The sequence below is a fragment of the Panulirus ornatus genome, chromosome 33, assembly GCF_036320965.1.
Source record: "Panulirus ornatus isolate Po-2019 chromosome 33, ASM3632096v1, whole genome shotgun sequence".
Lineage (NCBI taxonomy): Eukaryota > Metazoa > Arthropoda > Malacostraca > Decapoda > Palinuridae > Panulirus > Panulirus ornatus.
The window spans coordinates 20,823,427-20,844,035 of record NC_092256.1 but is presented as its reverse complement, the minus strand read 5'-3'; the positions used below and the strand labels follow the sequence as shown (position 1 = coordinate 20,844,035).

At 43.3% G+C, this 20,609-nt stretch overlaps 3 protein-coding genes across 5 annotated transcripts in view; 2 read left to right on the top strand and 1 right to left on the bottom strand.

Annotated features, from left to right (window-relative positions):
- Positions 1 to 9,729, top strand: part of LOC139759567 (receptor-type tyrosine-protein phosphatase epsilon-like) — a 34,432-nt gene extending 24,703 nt beyond the window's left edge. For all 3 annotated transcript variants that reach the window (XM_071681844.1, XM_071681843.1, XM_071681845.1), the window contains 11 exons: positions 182 to 325; positions 1,552 to 1,695; positions 2,226 to 2,350; positions 2,876 to 3,011; positions 3,132 to 3,257; positions 3,611 to 3,701; positions 4,757 to 4,968; positions 5,192 to 5,314; positions 5,419 to 5,573; positions 6,146 to 6,281; positions 7,038 to 9,729. In XM_071681844.1, the coding sequence (XP_071537945.1) occupies positions 182 to 325; positions 1,552 to 1,695; positions 2,226 to 2,350; positions 2,876 to 3,011; positions 3,132 to 3,257; positions 3,611 to 3,701; positions 4,757 to 4,968; positions 5,192 to 5,314; positions 5,419 to 5,573; positions 6,146 to 6,281; positions 7,038 to 7,151 (1,506 nt within the window). In that variant the 3' untranslated portion in view covers positions 7,152 to 9,729. The remainder of the gene's footprint in view (positions 1 to 181; positions 326 to 1,551; positions 1,696 to 2,225; positions 2,351 to 2,875; positions 3,012 to 3,131; positions 3,258 to 3,610; positions 3,702 to 4,756; positions 4,969 to 5,191; positions 5,315 to 5,418; positions 5,574 to 6,145; positions 6,282 to 7,037) is intronic.
- A 412-nt stretch (positions 9,730 to 10,141) lies between these two features.
- Positions 10,142 to 20,609, top strand: part of LOC139759570 (putative ammonium transporter 2) — a 108,651-nt gene continuing 98,183 nt past the window's right edge. Inside the window, exon 1 of the mRNA XM_071681848.1 lies at positions 10,142 to 10,330. The gene's annotated coding sequence lies outside the window, so the exon portion shown is untranslated. The remainder of the gene's footprint in view (positions 10,331 to 20,609) is intronic.
- Positions 10,922 to 20,609, bottom strand: part of edl (ETS-domain lacking) — a 34,408-nt gene continuing 24,720 nt past the window's right edge. The window contains exon 3 of the mRNA XM_071681842.1: positions 10,922 to 19,091. Within this exon, the coding sequence (XP_071537943.1) occupies positions 18,877 to 19,091 (215 nt within the window). The 3' untranslated portion in view covers positions 10,922 to 18,876. The remainder of the gene's footprint in view (positions 19,092 to 20,609) is intronic.

The following is a 20,609-nucleotide window of genomic DNA, read 5'->3' as shown; positions in this document are numbered from 1 at the left end:
GAATCTATTTATGTATTCCTATGGTTAAGTCTACGAAGAGGAGAAGTAGATATGGGTTAGAGACTTCATCTAATTTTTAGAGATTTAATCTAGCTGTTAGAGACTTCATCTGACAGCGGAAATAGAATTCCCCCTTTGCCAAGCAATGTATGATGATAATGTTCTTCCATCTTCCCCCAAGAGCCACAAGCAGCCCAAGGCTTATATCGCCACGCAGGGCCCCAAGGACACCGACGAGAGTACTCTGGGTGACTTCTGGAGCATGGTGTGGGAGAACAGCACCAACATCATTATCATGATCGCCAAGTTGGTCGAGGGAAACGTGGTGAGGATATTTCATTATCATATTAGAACGTTTTATTGTCCATTTATACAAGAACGTTTCTGTGATGAATTGGTCGAAGAACACATAATAAGGTGAAGGTCAAAGGAGTGTAGTACAGTGATCTAAACTCGTCATTGTTGGAGGACCAAGTGGGTCCTGTCAGTGAGAAGGAGAAGGACCAACGTGGACGTTTTAGTTACTCACATTGGCTGGTTGGTCTGTTATGTTCCCTGAGACTTCATTGGTTGGGTCTCACGTGTTGTAAAAAGGTTAAGTTGAGGCCTTTTTTATATCAAGAGGTCCCTGTTGACTGTGAAAACTTGAGAGAAAACGAAAGAGAGAAACAAACGAAGGATAGGGTCAGGCATAGAGAAGTGATATTTGGATTGTTTAATGTCGTGAATGAAAGATGTTGATTGTCCGTAACGTTATGTTTAAAGAAAGTGGCCTCTTCTCTTTACATGAGACCTTGTCTTATGATAATGCAAGAATACGGCGTAGGATATGTGACCCTCATCTACACAGAGGGCATGAGGGTAAGTGTGACATAGCCCATCCCTTTCAGAGCACGTGTGTTGAGTGTGGTTTCATTATGATGGTGGTGGTAGTGGGGCGCTTAGAGAGGAGGTAACCTCTCTAACTCTCCCGATGTCTTTATCACACAGACAACAAGAAACGAACTCGTTTCGGGAAATCCTATGTGTACTAGATGGTAAGAGGCGAGGAATGAGGTCACACTATGATTTCGGGGTAAGAAAATGTCAGGTCCATGTCGTGCTGGCGGATCTAAGTATCTAATCTAGTTCATGAACCTATATGAGATAAGAAAAAGTAAACCCCAAGTTGCTTGGATGCACTGGACAAAGATAAAGTAGAGATGATGTTCTTGGACAGCAGGAGTAGGCAATTGAGATGTCTAAATAACTAAATGTATATTAGATTTTGATCTCTGTAGTAAACTAAAACTTTTGATTCTACCACACGTTACAAGCATTATACAAATTTCCTGATACAGTCTTTGGTTTCTCTCCAGCACGTGCTGTAACTCCTAAGGACTGTAGTCCTTTCCTCCCTCACAGGTTCAGTAACATCCAGGAACTGTAACTCATGTATCTCAGGTGCAATAACCATTAGGGACTGTAATCCATATACTCCAGGTACAGGAACCTTCAGGCACTGTACCCCATGTATGCAACATCTGAACCCTTGGTGCATCCCCACCACAGGTGAAGGTGAGCCAGTACTGGCCGAACGCCTTGGGCGAGTGTTTGCAGTACGGGGAAGTGTGGGTCCAGCTGAAGACGCAGAAAAGGCAAACGGAGCACGTCAAAAGATGCTTCTTGCTGACTTGTAAGGGCGAGAGCCGGGAGGTGAGTGTTACTGTGTCACTGTTGGTGGTGGCGGTGCTTCTGTAAGAGGCTGCACATCGCAGGATGTGCAGCTTCAGTGGTGTCCTAAGGCAGTTCTTGCTGTTGTATGTTGATAGTATTTCTGAAGACTTTTCCCGCCATTCACGAGGTGCAGTAGAGGTGAGTCTACCATCTCCAGGTTACAAAGGAACCCATCCCCCACTTCCAGGTCACTAAAAGACCCATCTCCCACCTTCACGTCGTTTAATTCCCATCCCCCTGATAGCTAAGACCACTGAGTACTGCGGTAACTAAGAACCTACCCATCCTCCAGTAAACAACACGTGTTCTCCAGTAAACAAAGTATCCGCCTTCCCAATCATGAAATTCGTAACACTTCCATGAACTAACGTATCTTCCAGACACCTTAGTCAAACCTTTCCAGATATCCATGACCATACCACAGATAGAATAGGTCTTCCCTGTTCATATTTCTTAGTATCAGCAACTTTTCCCCAGACCACAACAGCTCTAACCTTTCTCCCCTGCAGGTGATGCACTACCAGTACACTAACTGGCCTGATCACTCCGCGCCCAAAGAGGCCATAGGCTTCACGTATATGGTCAGGGATTTCTACCAAATGAAGCGCACTGGGCCACTCGTCGTCCACTGCAGGTACGAAGACCACTTCGCATCTTGAACGTCTCCTGACTATCCTCCTTTTCTCTTCTCTCATGCTTCCCCGACTCTCCTTTCGTACAATCCTCAGCGCTTTTTTAATCATCCATTCTTCCTTTATTCTACAAAAGTTTTTCTCCTAAATGTATTATCCTCCTCAATCACACCTTCAGTGTTCTCTCAGCTTTCCTTCCCTCAGTAATTCTTTACTCTATTTCTTCCTTAATTTCGATCTGAGCTACTAAGTCAAACAACCCCTTTTGTACTTTATGTATCCCAGATGCAGTATCATCAACCCTTTAGCTTCTGATATATTCTGTTTCGACTTAGATCTTATACCCTTTCAGTACGATGTCTCCTTCATGAACTATCCCAAAGGTATGCTAACAACCCCGCATATACGTCCAGCGTAAGTCTACCATTCTTTGAAAACCCACTTTCCTTTTCCCTTCTCATTCACTAATGCTTGTATTCCCACTCTTGCTAATCGTCGTGGTTCTCGTTGCATGGACACGACATCAGTGCTGGAATGGGCCGCACGGGGACGCTGCTGCTGATACTGGAACTGCTGGTCCAGCTGGAAGACTTCGACCTGATCGATCCCTTGAAGACCGTCGTGGCTCTCAGACTGGGACGGGCCAGACTGGTCGAGAATAAGGTCAGCTCAGGAGTAAGACCCATCGGTAGGATTAGTCTCAGCGGCAATACTGGTGACTTGTTAAGTTTGAGTATTCCATCACCAACACTTTCTTACCTACATCCCTTCCTTCACCTGTAGATGCAGTACCAGTTCGCTCACCAAGTCTTGCTGGAGTTGTTGTACGGTGAGGTCACCAGCTATCCTGTAGATGGGTTCCCCAAGCAACTGGATAACATCAGAGACCGCCTGGAAGGGCAGTACCAGGTAAGAGTGGGGTTTTAAGGATTTGGGTTGGAGGAGATGGAGTGATAGTTGCAAAACTTTGTAGGGGAGAGAGCGACAGTTCCAGTCCACCACTGCGCTGAGACTTATCTTCAGCCTTGTACCTCACCAGGATGAATGCTAAACCAGTAGCGTAGAATCCTAGGATGAATTCCAGGTTAGTAACGTCCCAGGCTAGGATGTATTTCATACCAGTAACAATGTTAGAATGACTTTCTTCCCACTGATGAGGCCATGAACCAATACATTAACACGTTAGCATGAGTCACAGACCACTGACATTTCGTGTTCCAGCCGAGTAACGGCCCGGTTCTCTTTGTCTCCTTCTCCTGAAGAAGTTGAAGAACCTGCCACAGAAGCTGACGGTGAAGTGGGGGAGCCATCCGGGGCACGCACACATGAACCGCCACCAGAGCGTCCTACCAGGTGTGTTTCCTGAGATGTACCATTTACATCTACCATACACGCCCTCCTACCCGCGCCTACCAGCCACGTCCGCCCTCCAATACCTACCACCCACGACTTCCTTCCTGCGCCTACCATCCACGCCTTGCTCCGCCTGTTTCATGATTCCCTATCTAAATATTTGTTAACAAATTCCTATGTTAGTAATCAATATCTAAAAGATTTCTTTTTCTTAAACTTGACGTTGTTGTGAATTAAATTTTCCAGCATTCATGAGTAACAGGTAATTGCATTTGCTTGATTACTCTCTAAATTGGCAGAGTTAATCATTTTTGTATTATGATCGAGATGTCGTCAATCGTATCTATAGTCCTGTTCGTTTAGTTTGTTTAAGTAATTCCTGGATCAGTACTTCCTGTTCAATCATTTCCTTACGTAACAGACTTTTTTTTTCTCTCTCGATTGTTGGACATCCTTTCATACTGTTAAGTGATATTCAATCATTCCATAATGGTTTATTGTAACAAGTACACAATCATTTTGTCATATTTGGCATTGTTTCCTCTTTGGCGGATATTTTCAGCCATCGTATTATCCATATTTCGACTCCTCTTTCTCGTTTACGTAAGCATAACAACCATCTGATTAGGGAGAATAAAACCAGATACTCAGGGGGATACATAAACCAACCAGTCATTGATAGGAAACGTAAACCAACCAGTAATTGATGAGGATACATAAACCAGCCAGTCACTGAGAGGATACGTAAACTAACCAGCCATTAAAAGGATGTTTAAACTATATTAGGAGTTTCAGAAACAGACAAGACCTCTAACCACCATGTCTCTCTCTCCACCAACCTACCTGATACCACTTTCAACCTCTCTCTCTCTCTCTCTCTCTCTCTCTCTCTCTCTCTCTCTCTCTCTCTCTCTCTCTCTCTCTCTCTCTCTCTCCTTCCTCGCACACAGTGCCCGTCTCTTTAAACATCCTCTCTGTCTCCATCTCAGCGCCTTTCCCTCCTAGCGCTCCCAACCTTCCCCAGTCACTAACTCTCTCGTCTCGTCTTCTGACAGTTGATGGGCGTCAGGTGTTCCTGTACATGATCAACGGACAGAAAGAGTCGCAGTACATCAACGCTGTGCGGATGGACGGGGTTGACTATCCTGACGCGAACATCGTGACGGAACACCCTCTGCCCTTCACTCTCCAGCGGGTCTGGAGGATGATGTACGAGAAAAGGGTCTCCACCTGGGTTCTCCTCCATGCTCAACGACACGATGATCAGGTCAGCCACGGATTCTGACTTCTTGACCTACTGGTTCGACCTGGATGTGTACACAAGCGCCCATCAGAACTGTCTGCTTTTGTTGATATTAGTTCACATCCACAAGATTCTGCGGTCTTTATTTAACCCAGTGGTCACTAGTTAACCAAGCGATCTCTACTTAACCCAGCGGTCTTTGAATCAACCCAGCGGTCTCTAGAGTAACCTGGCGTTCTCTCTGCAGGAGTACCCGCCAGTGCTGCCAGCTGCCGGCCAGTGTCAAACGGACGAACTATTCATCAAGGTCGACCATGTCAACATCCACCACTTCTTCACAGAGACCTTCGTCTCCCTGGACACCAAAACGGTAAGACACACTCTCTCTCTCTCTCTCTCTCTCTCTCTCTCTCTCTCTCTCTCTCTCTCTCTCTCTCTCTCTCTCTTTCTCATCCTCCTTCTCCTCCTTCGCAGGAACCGTCCTTGCCCCTCAGGCTTCGTGTCCTCCAGCTACTCACTTGGAACTCTGACGAGCTGCCCGGGAATGTGAACTCGCTTCTGTACCTTCTGCAGTACCATCTTCAGCTTCGTCAGAACAACCCCGCCAGTCCCACAGTCTTTACGTGCAGGTGGGTGTCCCATCTGTCTGAGTGTCAGTGGTTGCTATACGTGGGTCTAGGTGGTTGCTTTACGTGGGTCTAGGCGGCTGCTACACGTGAGTGTAGATTCCTGCTGTACGTAAGTGTAAGTGGATGCTGTACGAGGGTGTAGGTGGTATCTATACGCGGATGTAGGTGGCTATAATACATGGGTGTAAATGGCTACTATATATGGATGCCGGCGGGTTTGAACGTGAATTCAAGTGGTTGGTTTACTTCGGTGAAGGAACAAAAACGTAAAACATGGGGCCCAGATGGTTAGTGTGAATAGTTTAAAGTGCAAGATGTGCAGTTCTATTATACGTGGGTGCAGGTGGGTGTTGAGTTTACATGCTAGCAACACTGCTGGAAGACACCTATCAAGTCCACTGTAAACAGGGGTGATGGTTGCGTAGGTAGGTTCCGGTGTTGCATATGAGATCCGACAGATGTAAGTGGAGACAGGTGTAAGTGGGCGTCGGTGGGGAGCCAGAACTACCTCTTAGTGGTGTAGTTGGACGTAGGGTAGGAACCTACAGCTAATTCATGTTGATGTGTTGCAGAGATGGGTACACAGCCTGTGGCGTGGCGGTAGCCTTGGATTTGGTGCTGTCGAGAATCTGGCTCGGAGGTGAGGTGGACGTCTACAGAGCCGTGCGCACCATCCTCCTCAGCCGACCACAGTTCATCACGTCCTTGGTGAGTGCTCCTGCCCAAGCGTCCGCTTACGTATCCTTCCCATGTCCAGGTGTCTTCCCTGCATCTCAGATGAGTCGTGGTGTCCACTCGTCCAATCTACAGTGTCCTCCTGACTTTACAGTAATAATGTCAGTCGACCTAAACTTCTCTTCTCATCTTATAAAGCTACAGTTAAGTCTAGGTTTCCGACTTCCTATTTCTGTCCTGTTGTTGTCCCCAGCATCACTATAACAGGGAAGTCATCATAGTCGTCCCCAGCAACACTAGAAGAATGGAGTCATCACCGTCGTCCTAAACATTATAAGTGAGGGGAGTCATCATCGTCATTCCAGCATCGCTACAAGAGTGGGGGGTCATCATTTTCGTTACCATTACAGTTGTTAGTGTCTTCATTTTATCGGTAAAAATATCTATAGTGTCTATTTTCCTCACACCACATGTTCCATGGTGTACACACATTTCTTGTTATGTATGTAATCTTTGTGCACACACCAATGACGATCATTTCGGGCGAGAAGAGGCTTGGCTGTGGGCGAGGAGCTGGTTTCACTGCATGATACACGACTGCTGAACTCTCCTCGTAATTTACATACCAGTCTCTCCCTCACACCCCCCTCTCCCCTACACTCGTCCTCTCTCGATGACCTCAACCATACCAATTACCAGTTCCCAAAGGTCCTCTCTCTCTCTCTCTCTCTACCCTCCTCACCCGCTCCGTATGCAAGATTCCATAATCCTCTGTTCCTTCTCCGACAGAGGCAGTACGTCTTCCTGCACGACGCCACCGTCACCTTCCTCAAACTGACGAACGGCACGACGGACCTCAACGATGAAGTAATGGCTGATGAGAATCACTCTGTCGTCCTTTAGACGAGTAGGTACTACGAGGAGGTCCAGTGGGACGGTTTAAAGGTCCACCCTAGTCTTGTGTGGAAGAGAGAATCCTATGTAGACATGTAAACCAGAAGAGACTTAGTGACTTAAGCTCTTTAAGTTGCGGAAGAGGTTAAAGCAATCTCGGAAGTATATGGAGAAGGTGAACAAGTAATACAGATATAAATTTATTGATTCTATACATACCAATTGTTTGTTGTGATTTCTTGTGATATACAGAGCCGTACAGTTATCTCCAGGAGTAAGCTATGAAGAAAGTAAATGTATGTTATGATGTACATTCAAATTCAGTGATTGTCTCATGTTGTAAGAGCTGTGTGATCTGTATGTTGATTTTCAGAGGTTTTAAGATGTCTTTTACCCTCCAGTGGAGACGCAAAGCGGTATCATAATGTGGGGAGACTGGTGTCCGAGGTGAAGGTATTTTGGGGTAGGAGGTATAGGATGATGCTTAAGGTGCTGAAGGTGAGGGAGGTCCTGTTAAGCTTTTGAAACCAAGTCGCTGGTTCGTTGCAGATGTATGATGGTGAGTCTTGAACTGAATCCCGATTAGGCGTGTTTTTGGAACAGTTTTTTGTTCAATGGATAATCTTTTCTCGTGTTGTAATAGCAAGGTCTTGTATGTGAACCGTTTGTTGATCAGTGTTATGAACAATCCTTTAGAACTTCCTACGCAAAGGATGTCATTTGTGAGAAGTGCAGTAATAGTACTTTAGCTTTTGAAAACCATATAGTTTTCGTCACTTAGTAAATCTAAGAGGCAAACTTAGCATATGATGACGCTTAAAAGGTAGCCATGTCTAAAGAGAGTCATCCATGCACAAATGGTTCAGTACCTCTGAGGTGTCTATGCCCAAAGGGCTCATTCCAGCTGCAAGGAAGCCCTTTTGTCCAAAGGTTCAGCTCATCTTAAGGGAAGCCCTTCTGCCCAAGAGACACAGTCCTACTGAAGATGTTCACTCCTGCTGATATCTTTCTCATCGTAATAGAGGTGATGATGCAGGATACAGTCACTATCATCGAAGAACCACCACCATAGTCCAAGTCTTGCTCCAGCGTTCTCCAGGTCTTGTTCTAATGTTCTCCTGGACGTACTCTAGCATTCATGAGTTTCAGTCATCGTCCTTAATTAAAGGTGACGTTTTTAGGAAGAACTCCAGGTACTCTAAATGTGGTTCATTCTCCTCCTCGGCAGGGGTCGAACCCTGAGCGATGACCCGAACCCAAGGTGTCATCCCTTATATCCATAAACGTAATTTGTAGAAAATGAATCTTGGGTTTTTGTCTAGCTCAAGACACAAAGTCCAGTGTTATTTGTTCTCGAGTTGCGTGATAGGAACATCTCGTCTTTTTAAATAATGAATACTAAAAAAAAGACCGAGCAGGTTGTTCGGATCTTGAATACTGTTTCGAAGAGTCCGGAGCTTTTTAAGAGAGAATAATAATTTCATCCGTTTAAAAAAGAGTATTGGAACAGAGAAGCCTTGAGCTTTTTTTCCGGATATAATACAGTTACTGCAGAGAGGCTAGAAGCGTTATGTAACCGATACAAGTCGTCAGAAATGTTTATCGATGGCTGCCAAGGAAGCCATACTCAGACCGGAAGCTCAGTGCGTGAGTCATGCGTCTGGCAATGACGCAGATTGAGTCATAGGTAACTGTCACGCCTTTCCAACCTACTGTGTCCACACTTAAGTTCGTCAGGAAGTAACCAGTGAGTGGGACAGGCTTCCCATGTTGACCTTTTGAACAGGATGACCCTTAAATAGGACGACGGTACTACCTTTAGGTATGGTGGCCTACATGGACTTTGACCTGATCCACAAAGCTAAGGTTAAAAAAGATTCATCATGCCCAAGGCCCATACCGTCATCTTCAAGGATCGTACCGTTATCTACAAGCAATAATACTTCTACTGTTAATTTGTTAAGTTATTGCTCTTGTTGAACAAGGAGTCAAGGATTTATCTGTATCTATATATGGTCCCCATTTGTAAAATACCTATTGCATTGTTTATGAAAATTATGTTAGTGATTGCTTACAAATCTATGTTTATAGGCACAAGGGTATTACTGTTGAGTAAGATATTTCATTTTCATATTCCCAGTTTTGTATATGTTGTACAGTCATATTGCCTTAGATATCTACATGTTATTTTGGTTTAGCTGAAACAGTGATATGATTTTGTTCATTGTATGACACGATGTGACTACAGTATATTCTCAAGTTCAGTATATGTGATACTGTGGTAAAATATTTATTTTTCAGGGTTTTCTTAACTGCTTTATTGACTAAGTTCCTGATCTATTAATTTGTATCTTATGTTGACTTAATTTACTGTCATGGTATTTCTTATTTTGGATATAACATCTCATCCAGAATTTCTCAAGTAACTGGAAAATATTGATTGATACTCTGATTAGAAGTTCTAAATTCAATGTGGGGAGAGAATGATTACATAGTACATAAAGTTCAGTTATGAAAACAATATTTTGAGAAATCCAATTTTTTTCTTGTTTTGTTACTGAGCAGAAAATAAAATATATTTATACCATTTTTCTTTTTCGATAGATTTTGATCCTTGGTCATTTGTATTGTGATTTAGGTCATAGATTAGGTATTTACTTCAACTTCATGCAGTTGTTTTTCACACTTTTGTGATTGTATAACATATCAAGGCGTTACCAGACTCCGTTACAAATCCGCTATCAAGTATCTTTAAGATAAAAACCTCTTTTTTTTTTATCAGTCATGACGTAACTTTATAGAATGTTGTATCGTGAGACACATATTCTTATGAAAATAAACCCCTGCGTGTTGAATTCTTCCAGTACAAAGGCGCCACGCTGGGTCATATGATCTAACAATCCTTAACAACCATTACGGGTAATTCGCTTGAACTCTTTTTCCCGCCCTTTTAACGCTGCAGAGGTGATGACCTGTCTCACATAGTATTTTACTGTAGACTCACTCGAGTAAGAGCGTATTCCGAGGTTCGCTGCTGTGTGTTTAGTTTACAGTGCATAGTTTACCACACTACGTCTTCCATCGCTTGGTTCCACGGCGTACCGTCTTCCCTTACTCAATAACAGACTAGCTCAAGCACCTCACCGATCCTCTCTACAACACCTTCATACGCAACAAGGCTTTCCTAGGTACGTTGCATTGTCTTAAATCAGTGGCGATTGTTGGATGGACAAGCCTAGACGTATTTTTACATACTGTTAGCTTTATTTATCATATAATCTTTATATTAACTTTTTCTACGTGTCTAGATAGCTGTAAATGGCAGCAGTAAAGGCGTGTATCTGTGTATCGAATTAGCAGCTTAGGCGAGAGATGTTTGGTATGAATGTAAGTACAGGAGGCAAGCTGTATCAACACTTTATATAATATGTATGTGTGTGTGTGTGTTTTACCGGATTCCACCTACAAGTGGTTACAACATGAATTAGAAATCGTCTCTCCTAACAAGTATGATCTGGCCCATTTCAAGAAGTTACGTTTTCCATTTCCTTCGAAAGTCTTAAAGTATTTTCTCCTTTTATCATTTCTCCCTTCACTGACCTTCACATCTCAGTAAAGGCTTGTCCTCGATGTGGTTTTACGTTCGTAATTGGAGCTTCCAACTTGAAGAAAAAATATTCCATATATATATATATATATATATATATATATATATATATATATATATATATATATATATACAATGTGTATTCTGGCAGGGATAAAAAGAAACGCACATCTGTCTGGATGCCTGTATATTCATCTCCCGTATATATTTATATAAACAACAATAAATACAGTGTGTGAAAGCTTTGTCGTATCTTCACTTAACACAGTCTAAACCTGTGACTAGATGCCGGTGGCCCAACGTAAATTAAAAGTTTGTCAAACTTGCAAGTTAGCCTAATATATTTCCCCACTGAACCCCATATCTGAAACTTTTAAACTTGATAAAGAACATTTGAAAAACTGACATTTGCTTCGATTGCAACATCACATTTACATGCAAGTAAAAAAATAGATAATTGAGTCTTAAATTTTCTCCTTTGACAAATTTCCTATTCTAATTAGTATACTATACTGAAAAATCTCACCTCTAATACTGATATTGTGAGACACCGTTCTGAATTATTTACGATTAACCAAATCAATTCACCATATTGATTATACATTTGTTTACAACGTAAAACAAAATATGAATTTTGAAATTGCGAATACTATCATTGAAAAATACATAGTATATCAGTAAGACAGTGTATCTAATAAAAACACACAAAAAAGTATGATGCATGAATTTCATAGCTCCTCAGTGGATGTTATAATAGCACTGAGGCCAACATACTTGCATTTTTGTTAAGCATATCCAAAATTTAATTCCAATAATTACAAAAGATTAACATCGAAAAAGAAAATCAACATTGTACAAAACAAAATTCCTTAACATCGCACAATTATTACAAGTTACTAAGCAAAACAATGTAAGTAGATTATATGTACAGAAAAACTGGGCATCTCTATTCTATCCATACGAATAAGACTAAAATTTGCCCATAAGAAAAAAGGTAGATATTAATCCTATAATACTGTAGATTTTATTGAACAAAAGCGTTTTACACAAAATAAAAGATCTGTAACATCCTAAAGATTCACACAGTTATAACTATCAAAGGTAATTCAAGCAAGTGTATATTTACACACAACGTCCTCAACACTTGACACGCAAGATTACTTGACACGCAAGATTACATTGAAGAGTAAAGATACAAAAATAATCAAGGTAATAAGGTAGTGCTACAACGGTTATTTCAACATGAAAGATATGATGTAAAGTTCAGAATAAGGCAGACTAGAGTAAAGGACTGGAAAGGATAATAATACTTAACACATCTTAGGCTATATACCCTATACATACGCATGACTCAAGTCAAGATTTCCACAAGGAAAATGGAATTGCCTAATGTTGCATTAGTTAACAAAATAGATCACAATACATTATATACAAAGACTCCGAGGTAACTGTAGCCTGGACTATGGTAATAGCATCAGCTTAAAAAATAGAATATACATTATACGAATACGTTGCTATAGTTAGAAATATTCGGTAGTGTTTTTTACTTGGCAATTATATTTTTTTCCAAGTGAACTTCACTACATTTGAAAGTATTAGATGAAGTTCGAAAAATGTTAAATCAATGGTCTTTCCATTCAAAAAAGAGCTGCAAACTGTGTTTCCTAGTTACATAACTGCGTTTTTCTCTTGTCTAAACCGAAAAGTAAAACATACCCCTGAATACATTTCCCTACCATAAACTTCCTTAAATACGGTTGAAAATACAATCAACAGTTCGGAAACATATTACAAACTCGGTTAACAACATGAAAGTGAACTGAATTTGCATGAGATGAAGCAATTCATCACATTTTACACAACACACACATTCGCCTTAGAGCCCAATACACTATAGTCAAGCACGGGCCGTCCTGAGCCAGTAATGGCACCCCGAGCACACATGCCCAACCTGTGCCAGTAATGGCACACTCGAGAATGAGATGTCATTGGCAAACGTCCGGACCAAAGCTTAAGTCTAGGCGAATCTTTAGACACGCACATGAACGGAATTATGCTAGAAAATGGCTGCAAAATACAGACAAGAGGAATACAAATTTTCCAAAAAAAAAAAAAAAGATAAAAAGGTGAATAAATAAATTGACCGAGGAGAACAATGGAGGAAGTAAGATTCGTTCAGTTCATTTAGTTCAACATCTGCTGGGTCAGCGCGGGACTTCCTGGGTAGAGGGAGCCTCCCTTGCCCGACACAGCTGTCTTCCACCACCGCCCCTCTCTCCTCTCATCACAGCTGTCTCTCTCTCTCTCTCTCTCGCACGTTATCTTTACACGAAGTTCTTCTCTAACCTTCCTTCTTACCTAATATTACACATATGGATTTGATGATGCATAGTATATGTGTGAACTGACGAGGAGGAAAAATGAGTAATGTCTTAACTTCTAACGTTCTTATAGCACCCCCTAGTGTGAAATGAGGAGGAAAATGGGCATGCGTTCCTTACTTCGTTACTCGCGTAACATATCCCATTTTCTTTGCAACGGCAATAAAAGAGAAGAATGTGGAGAACTCGTAAAAAAAAGAAAAAAAATCCAACTCGCAGGTCGACTTCCAATCGTCACTTTTTTTTTATCTTTATGTTACATCTCTCCCGGTGTCCTCAACCCCAGACTGGAAATGATTAGTAAGGAAATGATATAAAATCAGGTATATCGAATTACGAGAATAAGAGTGAAGAAAAACGTTTGTGAAGACAAAACAAGTTCGTTTTCCTGTTAGAAATTGATGACTTTCAAAGATTTCAATTGCTAGGTTAACAAAATCACTTCATTTTCAATATCAAATTTTGGTGTTTTATATATGAATTGCTGTGATATATTATCACACCGCTAACCAGCCTGAATAGTTAGAGTAGTTGCCATACGGTAAAGAAAGAGTGAAAGGAAACACGGCTGTTCAGTCTACCACACCTCCTCCTTGCCCTTACCAAGAAAGTGGATGTTTCCTCAACCACACTTCCTCCTTCACTGAAGCAACTCTGGTACTAAATAACTAACCATTGGTACGTAATAATGGCGTGTGAACTTAAGAGAGGAAAAATCATACGTGGAAAGGCTGTCTTCTTTTTGGCTTTTATAGTAATCGTTTCACCGTGAATTTCCCTCGATAAATTGCATAACGAAACGATTCAAAACAACTTGGGGAAACAGCAATGCCCTTTCGAAGTGATTGGGTTTAAGACAGAAACTTTGTTAAATGAAAACAGATGTTACAGATGACTCAGTATGAATACTGACAGTGTTGGATCTTATCAGTCATACAGTAGCATTTATATGTCGTCAATAATCACACTATTTCAGCAAACGACATGAGAAAACACAGAAAACTACATGCGATATGATCTCTCCAACGGGTAGTTTAAATTAACAGCCAGCAAACTTTAATCTCATTCTCGTCGTCAACTAAAAACAGGAAAACCATTGACATAACACTTTGGGCCCCTGTTAAGACACGGGACGAAATTGGGATATGAGCAGCCGTATGTATAGTGGTGTTTGGGATATATGTGAACGAAATGGGGATATGAGTAGCCGTATGTATAGTGGTGTTTGGGATATGTGTGAACGAAATGGGGATATGAGCAGCCGTATGTATAGTGGTGTTTGGGATATGTGTGAACGAAATGGGGATATGAGCAGCCGTATGTATAGTGGTGTTTGGGATATATTGTGATGTTAGGGCAGAACGGTAGGTAGTAAACGGTGCCGGAAGGGCGATCCGGTAAATATGAGGATGGGTGGCGTCCCCCGGTTACCGCTCAGACAGACCCAGACCGCCCCCCTCCCCCCTTTCCCGGTCATTATCGCTCGTAAATTATTGCGTCACAGTCATAAGCTTGACGATTGGGAAGTAAATGACTTTTTTTTTCGAAGTAATTACGGTGACTGAAGGATCTAGGCTTGACTTGGAGAACGGTTGGAAGTGGAAAGATTATTCGCTCCGGTTAGCGAAGGTGAGGGTTGGGCCTATATAGGCTAAACGAGGAGAAACAATGGCGATGTTTACATCCGAACAAGCACACACCCCTACCCCCCTGTGACTAGAGCCAAAAAAAACGATAAAGGTAAAAAACGCATGTAATAGTAAAGCTGAAAACTATACAAATGACGAAAAGTTAAGGAAAAAAAAATGGGGTGTTCAAGACCTGTGAATGTTGGTTGAGCTTCCGGAGGTTATAATTAGGTGGGAATAGTAGCCTGGTCAGAGGATATTACGGAGGGGTGTCTACGGCTGGGAGCGAGACGCCCCGTAGCGCTCCGATGGCAGACATAATCATATAGCAGCTTCACCTAAATGGATGTTTCTGGTTACGCTTTCTCCTTCGGCTACCAGTGATGCGGTTAAAGTCTTTATGAAATCGTCAAGAATCTTAAACAGTTTCCAGGCCTGAATATTTCACATAGAAAAACGGATGATGGTTGAGCGTTGAGTGAAACGGTGACCAACCATTTTTATGTTCTCAGCGTGAGCGAGGAAAGAGGCATTTGGAGTGGGTTAGGTTAGGAGGGCTGACTATTGGGCCAGAGATGTTTGCGAATTAAGAGCGGAGGATGTCAACAAGAGATAACAAGGTGTAAATAACTAGCAGAAGTGGAAACGTTGCCTGAGATTGATATTTTGGGCTTGGAGGACATGATATTATGAATTAAAAACACAAAATTTAAAATGCCAAGCAGTGCGATGTAACATAAGGCATTAGTCAGAACGGATTCCAGCATTTAGAAGTAGTGGGAGATGAGACGAAAGGAGAGTTCGATCGGGAAAGTAGTGCGAGGTGACGTGAAGGCACAATAGGTTAGCTTGTTGGAGCATCTGTGGTGAGGATGAGAGACGGTCAGCTGTTCGTCTGATCGGCTGTTTCCGGCGCCCCCACCCCACCCTACCACTGCAGCTGCCCCACACATGCTCTCAGGGGGAAGCAGGAGACAAACCTCCGACCTTTCCTTCTTACCTGTCCAGTGTGTGGTCACTGGGTGGAAAACCCAGCTAACCTTCTTACCTACCTGCCTGCCTAACCCGTCGAGGTGAAGTGGTTCTAGCTTGCTATCTTGGCTCCGTCTATAAACATTAGGAATATTGGGCACTAAGTCACTATCCTCCAGAAGATGACCTCGTCATAGACCCACACCAGGTCAGTCTGTTTTCCAGCTTTATACAACGAAGAACTTCAACCCTGTCTAACTTGCCTGATCATCTATCTATCAGCCCCCGTCAGTAGCTACCTAGTGTCACGGATCTCCCGTTCCCGCTTGATTTCCTCCTCCACCCGTCGTGGGAGGGGAGATCTGGGTCAAGGATACTCGAGGAGTCATAGGCCATACCTGCGCCATCTATCTAAATGTCCCTCTTCCTTCTCTAACCACCTTCCCATAAAGACCTAGAAGACGGAAATGGGATCCTAGTGACTAAGAGAATGAGTTAGGTGGTAGGATGACCAGTAACAGTATCAGCCATGTAGTAAGTCTCCGACAGCTGTATTTTACATACGGCGTAAAACAAAATCGTTTGAAAATCGACCAAGAGTTTGGTGATAAGTGTTTACTGTTGAGAGAAGCGACAAGCTGTTAAAGAGTTTTTAAGGCCAGTGCATCTTTTTACCCACAAACATGTGCTAGTGCGTGCACATTCAAAATATCCTCATTTGCATACAAACCCATACGTGAGAACGTTTTAAAAATTTCAATACAACGAACCTTCAACAATAAAAATGCTATGGTTCTTATGATTACATATCATTTACAACAACTCTGTAGGTCAACAGTCAATAGGATTTACTTTTACAAATTATGATTTCTGGAAATAATCTATCTGTAAATTTCCACATATAGACAGTGGCTGAGGTAATATGGTGTTGATGTGTGAAGCGTGTGTGTTTGTTGCCGCATTGTGCTTGAGTGTGTGTATTGTCGTGTTTGCTGTTGTGGGTGTTGTGCTTGTATCTTTTTTCTCTCTCTCTTTCGCCAAGATAGCCACGTGTTTATTTGTTCCCTGTCTGTAGTGTTTGTATATAATTCCTCCAGCCTGTGATGGGTATGTTACCAGCCTGTCCTATTGTGTATATACTTCTCGCTCGACATCCGGCGTTGTTTTGTATATCTATTACGCTCACTCAGTTCTACCCACATGGACCATCCTCGTTACCAGCCGCTGGTATATACCATGTTGGTTTATCGGTGTCTAGCGGAAATGACAGTTGACCAGCGGGGGGCGGGGCTTCTGTAGTCGCATTGATTCTGTATCGGCAGCCAGGATGTCCGCTGCCTGACCCCCTACCCCCAAAACACCCAGATACCCCCCTTCCCCCCGCTCCTCCTCCCTTCCCCACACACACACACACACACACACACACACATGTGGCAACTGAGGCAGGGAGGAAGGGAGGGAGGGAGGTATGCCCGACGGATGTAGATACGAGCTAACAGCTTCCAAGAGATAATTTGGTGTTGCGTTGGTTTCGGGGTTTTGGAGTCTGGCTCTTCGCATCATCGAGGGAACCCCACTTGTCACTGTCATTTAAGGCCAACAGTATAACAGGTTTCGGCTTGAGGTCACATCCATGTCAGGTGACCAATGTCTCTCCCTCTATACAAGACCTAGGGGACGAGGATCTACTCAGGTCGTGTCGGGTCAACCACTGACCTCATGCCGATGGAAAGGAAAGCGACCATGTCGGGTTCACGGAAGACTAACCTTAACTATTGGTCATTAGTATCGTCGGCGGGGACTTAGAGACGGAGTCAAAAGGCCGTCTGTTCCTATTTAGAAGCGTCGGGGGCATCACGACGGGCAGTGGTGGTGTTGGAGTGGATGATGGAACTGCTGTTGTCGGTGGTGAGGGAGAGGAAAAGCGAAAACAGGAGGTAGTGGAGCTCGGTGGGGATATTGGTGGTGCTCTGGTGGAGCTGCGTCCGGGAAACACGGCTGGGTGTGAACGAGGCGCGGATGCAGGTTGAAGGCTGAAGAAACGGGGTGAAGGGTAGTGGATGAACAGGTGAGGGCCGAGAGTGGGTGAAGGGTGGGAACGTATCAGGCTGGGAGCGGATGAAGGGTGGAAAGCGGGTGAGGGCTGGGAAGCGGGTGAGGGCTAGAAGCCGATGAGAGATGGGAAGCGGGTGAAGGATAAGAACGGATGATGGCTGGGAAATGGGTGAGGGGTGGGATCAGATGAGGGGAAGGGAAGTGGGTGAGGGTCCACGAGGGGTGTTGGTGGACGGATGTTCGTCGCTTCCCCTCGACGCAGCAGACACCAGGAAGTGCCGTGTACCGGTTTCCTGTTTGCTGGTCGATGCGTTGTTGGGGGCCTGGTGGGCGGCAACCATGGACGGACGGAGTGGTGGACACCAGCTCCCACCACAAACCCCCCGCCCCCAGCACTGACCATCGGCCAGAGCCAGAGGCCTAGCTACGGGCCGGCCCATAGGACATGATACCTCCATCCTTCGTGTGAGTGAGGCGTGGCCAGGACTCCCACCTCCTTCGCCAGGACAGGAGACATCTTGGAACATTCAGCAAGCTGTAGATATTCCTTTTCAAGATTTTCTACGCGTCAGGATAATAAAAGGAAACTCTTCGGCCTTGAAGAGGGACAAAGACTCTATAAACACAAGTAGGAACAAGAGCAGAGGGCGTCACACGTCCAATCCATCGACGCCCTGACAGCGCTTCAGTATAATCTTTGGTTGTTAGCACAGCAATGAGAGGTACAGTGCCCAGGTTATACACTTTAGACTCCAGGTCCCGCATAGTTTCTCCCTCTCATCATCATTATATACAAACCCGAGTCGGCGGAACTCAGACAAAACGACTAGGTTCCTATAGTCATTCTCGCATACCTTTCTGAACTTGTCTTTGAGATTATATTTCCTCAGGTGAATATGATAAATACCTGATCAAACTCATCGTCTTCACATGAATGGTATTTTCACACCTGACACTAAGCAAGACGTCAAGGCTTCCCCCGGGATTCCTCGAGCGTTAAGGAAACCCCTTCGTCAGCCACATCACGTCTCCCAGGCAGAGACACACCTGTAGAAGAACCACAAACTTGGTACAGAACCTCCTCAGAGTCATCAGGCGTACATAGCGTTACAAAGCCTCAGCTGGAAGTCCTTATAGAGCAGCTTGCCACCGAGGGGGACCCTCTGGACGAACATATCCAGCGTCATGAGGCACAGGGCCTTGCCGTTCATGAGGAACCTCTCTGGGAAGACCCGAGGTAACTGGTGAGCCTCTGACACATGATGGAGCCAACGGTGTACGTCCTCACGACTCCACGTCCGTGGGTCTGCAGTGGTAAATAAACAGAAATTAGCTGAGTGTGTTTAACCCCACGGGTCTACAAGTGTAAACAAGGAAAACGTAATATGGAATTGTGTACTTCTAAAGTCTGCATTTGTAGAAAAAAGTAAGACTGAAATGAGTAAAACCACTTGCATATATTATCAATATTCATAATCATACAGTTAACATGCAAAGTTTTGAGGTATAAAAACATTACAACTTTGAAATACATGACAGGAAATACGACGGCTCCATTAGTGATATTGTTAACACGAATGAAAATAGTATCAAATATGATTACAAGTAGAGCCGACAGTCAAAGATGTGGGCTTCGATTTATATGCAGGTCTATTAATATGAAATGTAAATAGATTTAACTCGTAAAAGTACACTTGATTCTAATAAGGTGTTGTTACCTATCACAGTAATCATTTCTGCAACCACAAAGAAAAATACCGGAATTTCTTTACATACAACTACAGAAATGAGTACATACAAATAAGTATGGTTACATGCATTCAGCACTTTAGAAATAGATATCAAACAATTATGAATTCCCTGATCGTACACTAAAGTGCAGATGATTGAAAATAGATACATGATTCAACTAAATGTATCTTTACACACGCCCAGAAAATACATACACATACATTTACACATGTAAAAGTAAGGGACGCACGAACACACATAAAAGCATATGAACAGACAAGTATAAAGCTAAACGCAAAGAGGTGTTTATAATTCCTTAGAGACTTTTTAAATCTCCCAGTAATCCATCCGAAGAGTATCTAATCCCCTTCCCTTGAATATATGGTAATTGTCCACAGAATGTAGAACTGCTTATCTGTGGTCTAACCGACATACATCAGTCAGTCTCGGGTTATACCCGTGTGGTTCATATTTTTTGGGTCCATCATAAAATATATTCTGGTTTGCTCTGCACCGAGCCTCTCCCTTATTCTTCGGCCTGACCAGTGATCTTCAGTCTGACCCATATTCTTTGTTCTACCACTTACTCTTCGTTCTCCCCCCGTATTTTGTGGTTTGCCCTCCGTGTAGCAATGACCCAGATATCCGGGTGAGAACTCTACATGGCGAGCTAAGAGGAAGGTAACTCTGCACATGGGTAGGAACACGGCAGCCTAAGACCACGTCTGGCTTGTCGATGGTTCATGAGGGATTTATAGTAAGGGAACGATGGCTCGAAATGAGGTTAGGTTGGCAAAGGTGAGTGCGGGTAGTATGGGTGGATGTGAGAAGCACGGGTAAGGTAGGTGGGTGATATGGATGGAGGTTGGCGAGGTGAATAGGCTTGAGTAGCATGGGTGGGTGTTGGTGACTTGGACGATGAGAGTGGCATGGATGGATGTGAGTAACATGAGTGAGTGTGTAAGATATGGGTGGGATTTGATGACGTGGACGGGTGTAAGTTGGTCTGGGTAGGAGGGGATCCTTCAAATGGGAGGAAATGTGAGTCTTTTGAATGCAGAAATGTGTATGGAAACTATCGAAGACGTGTCTA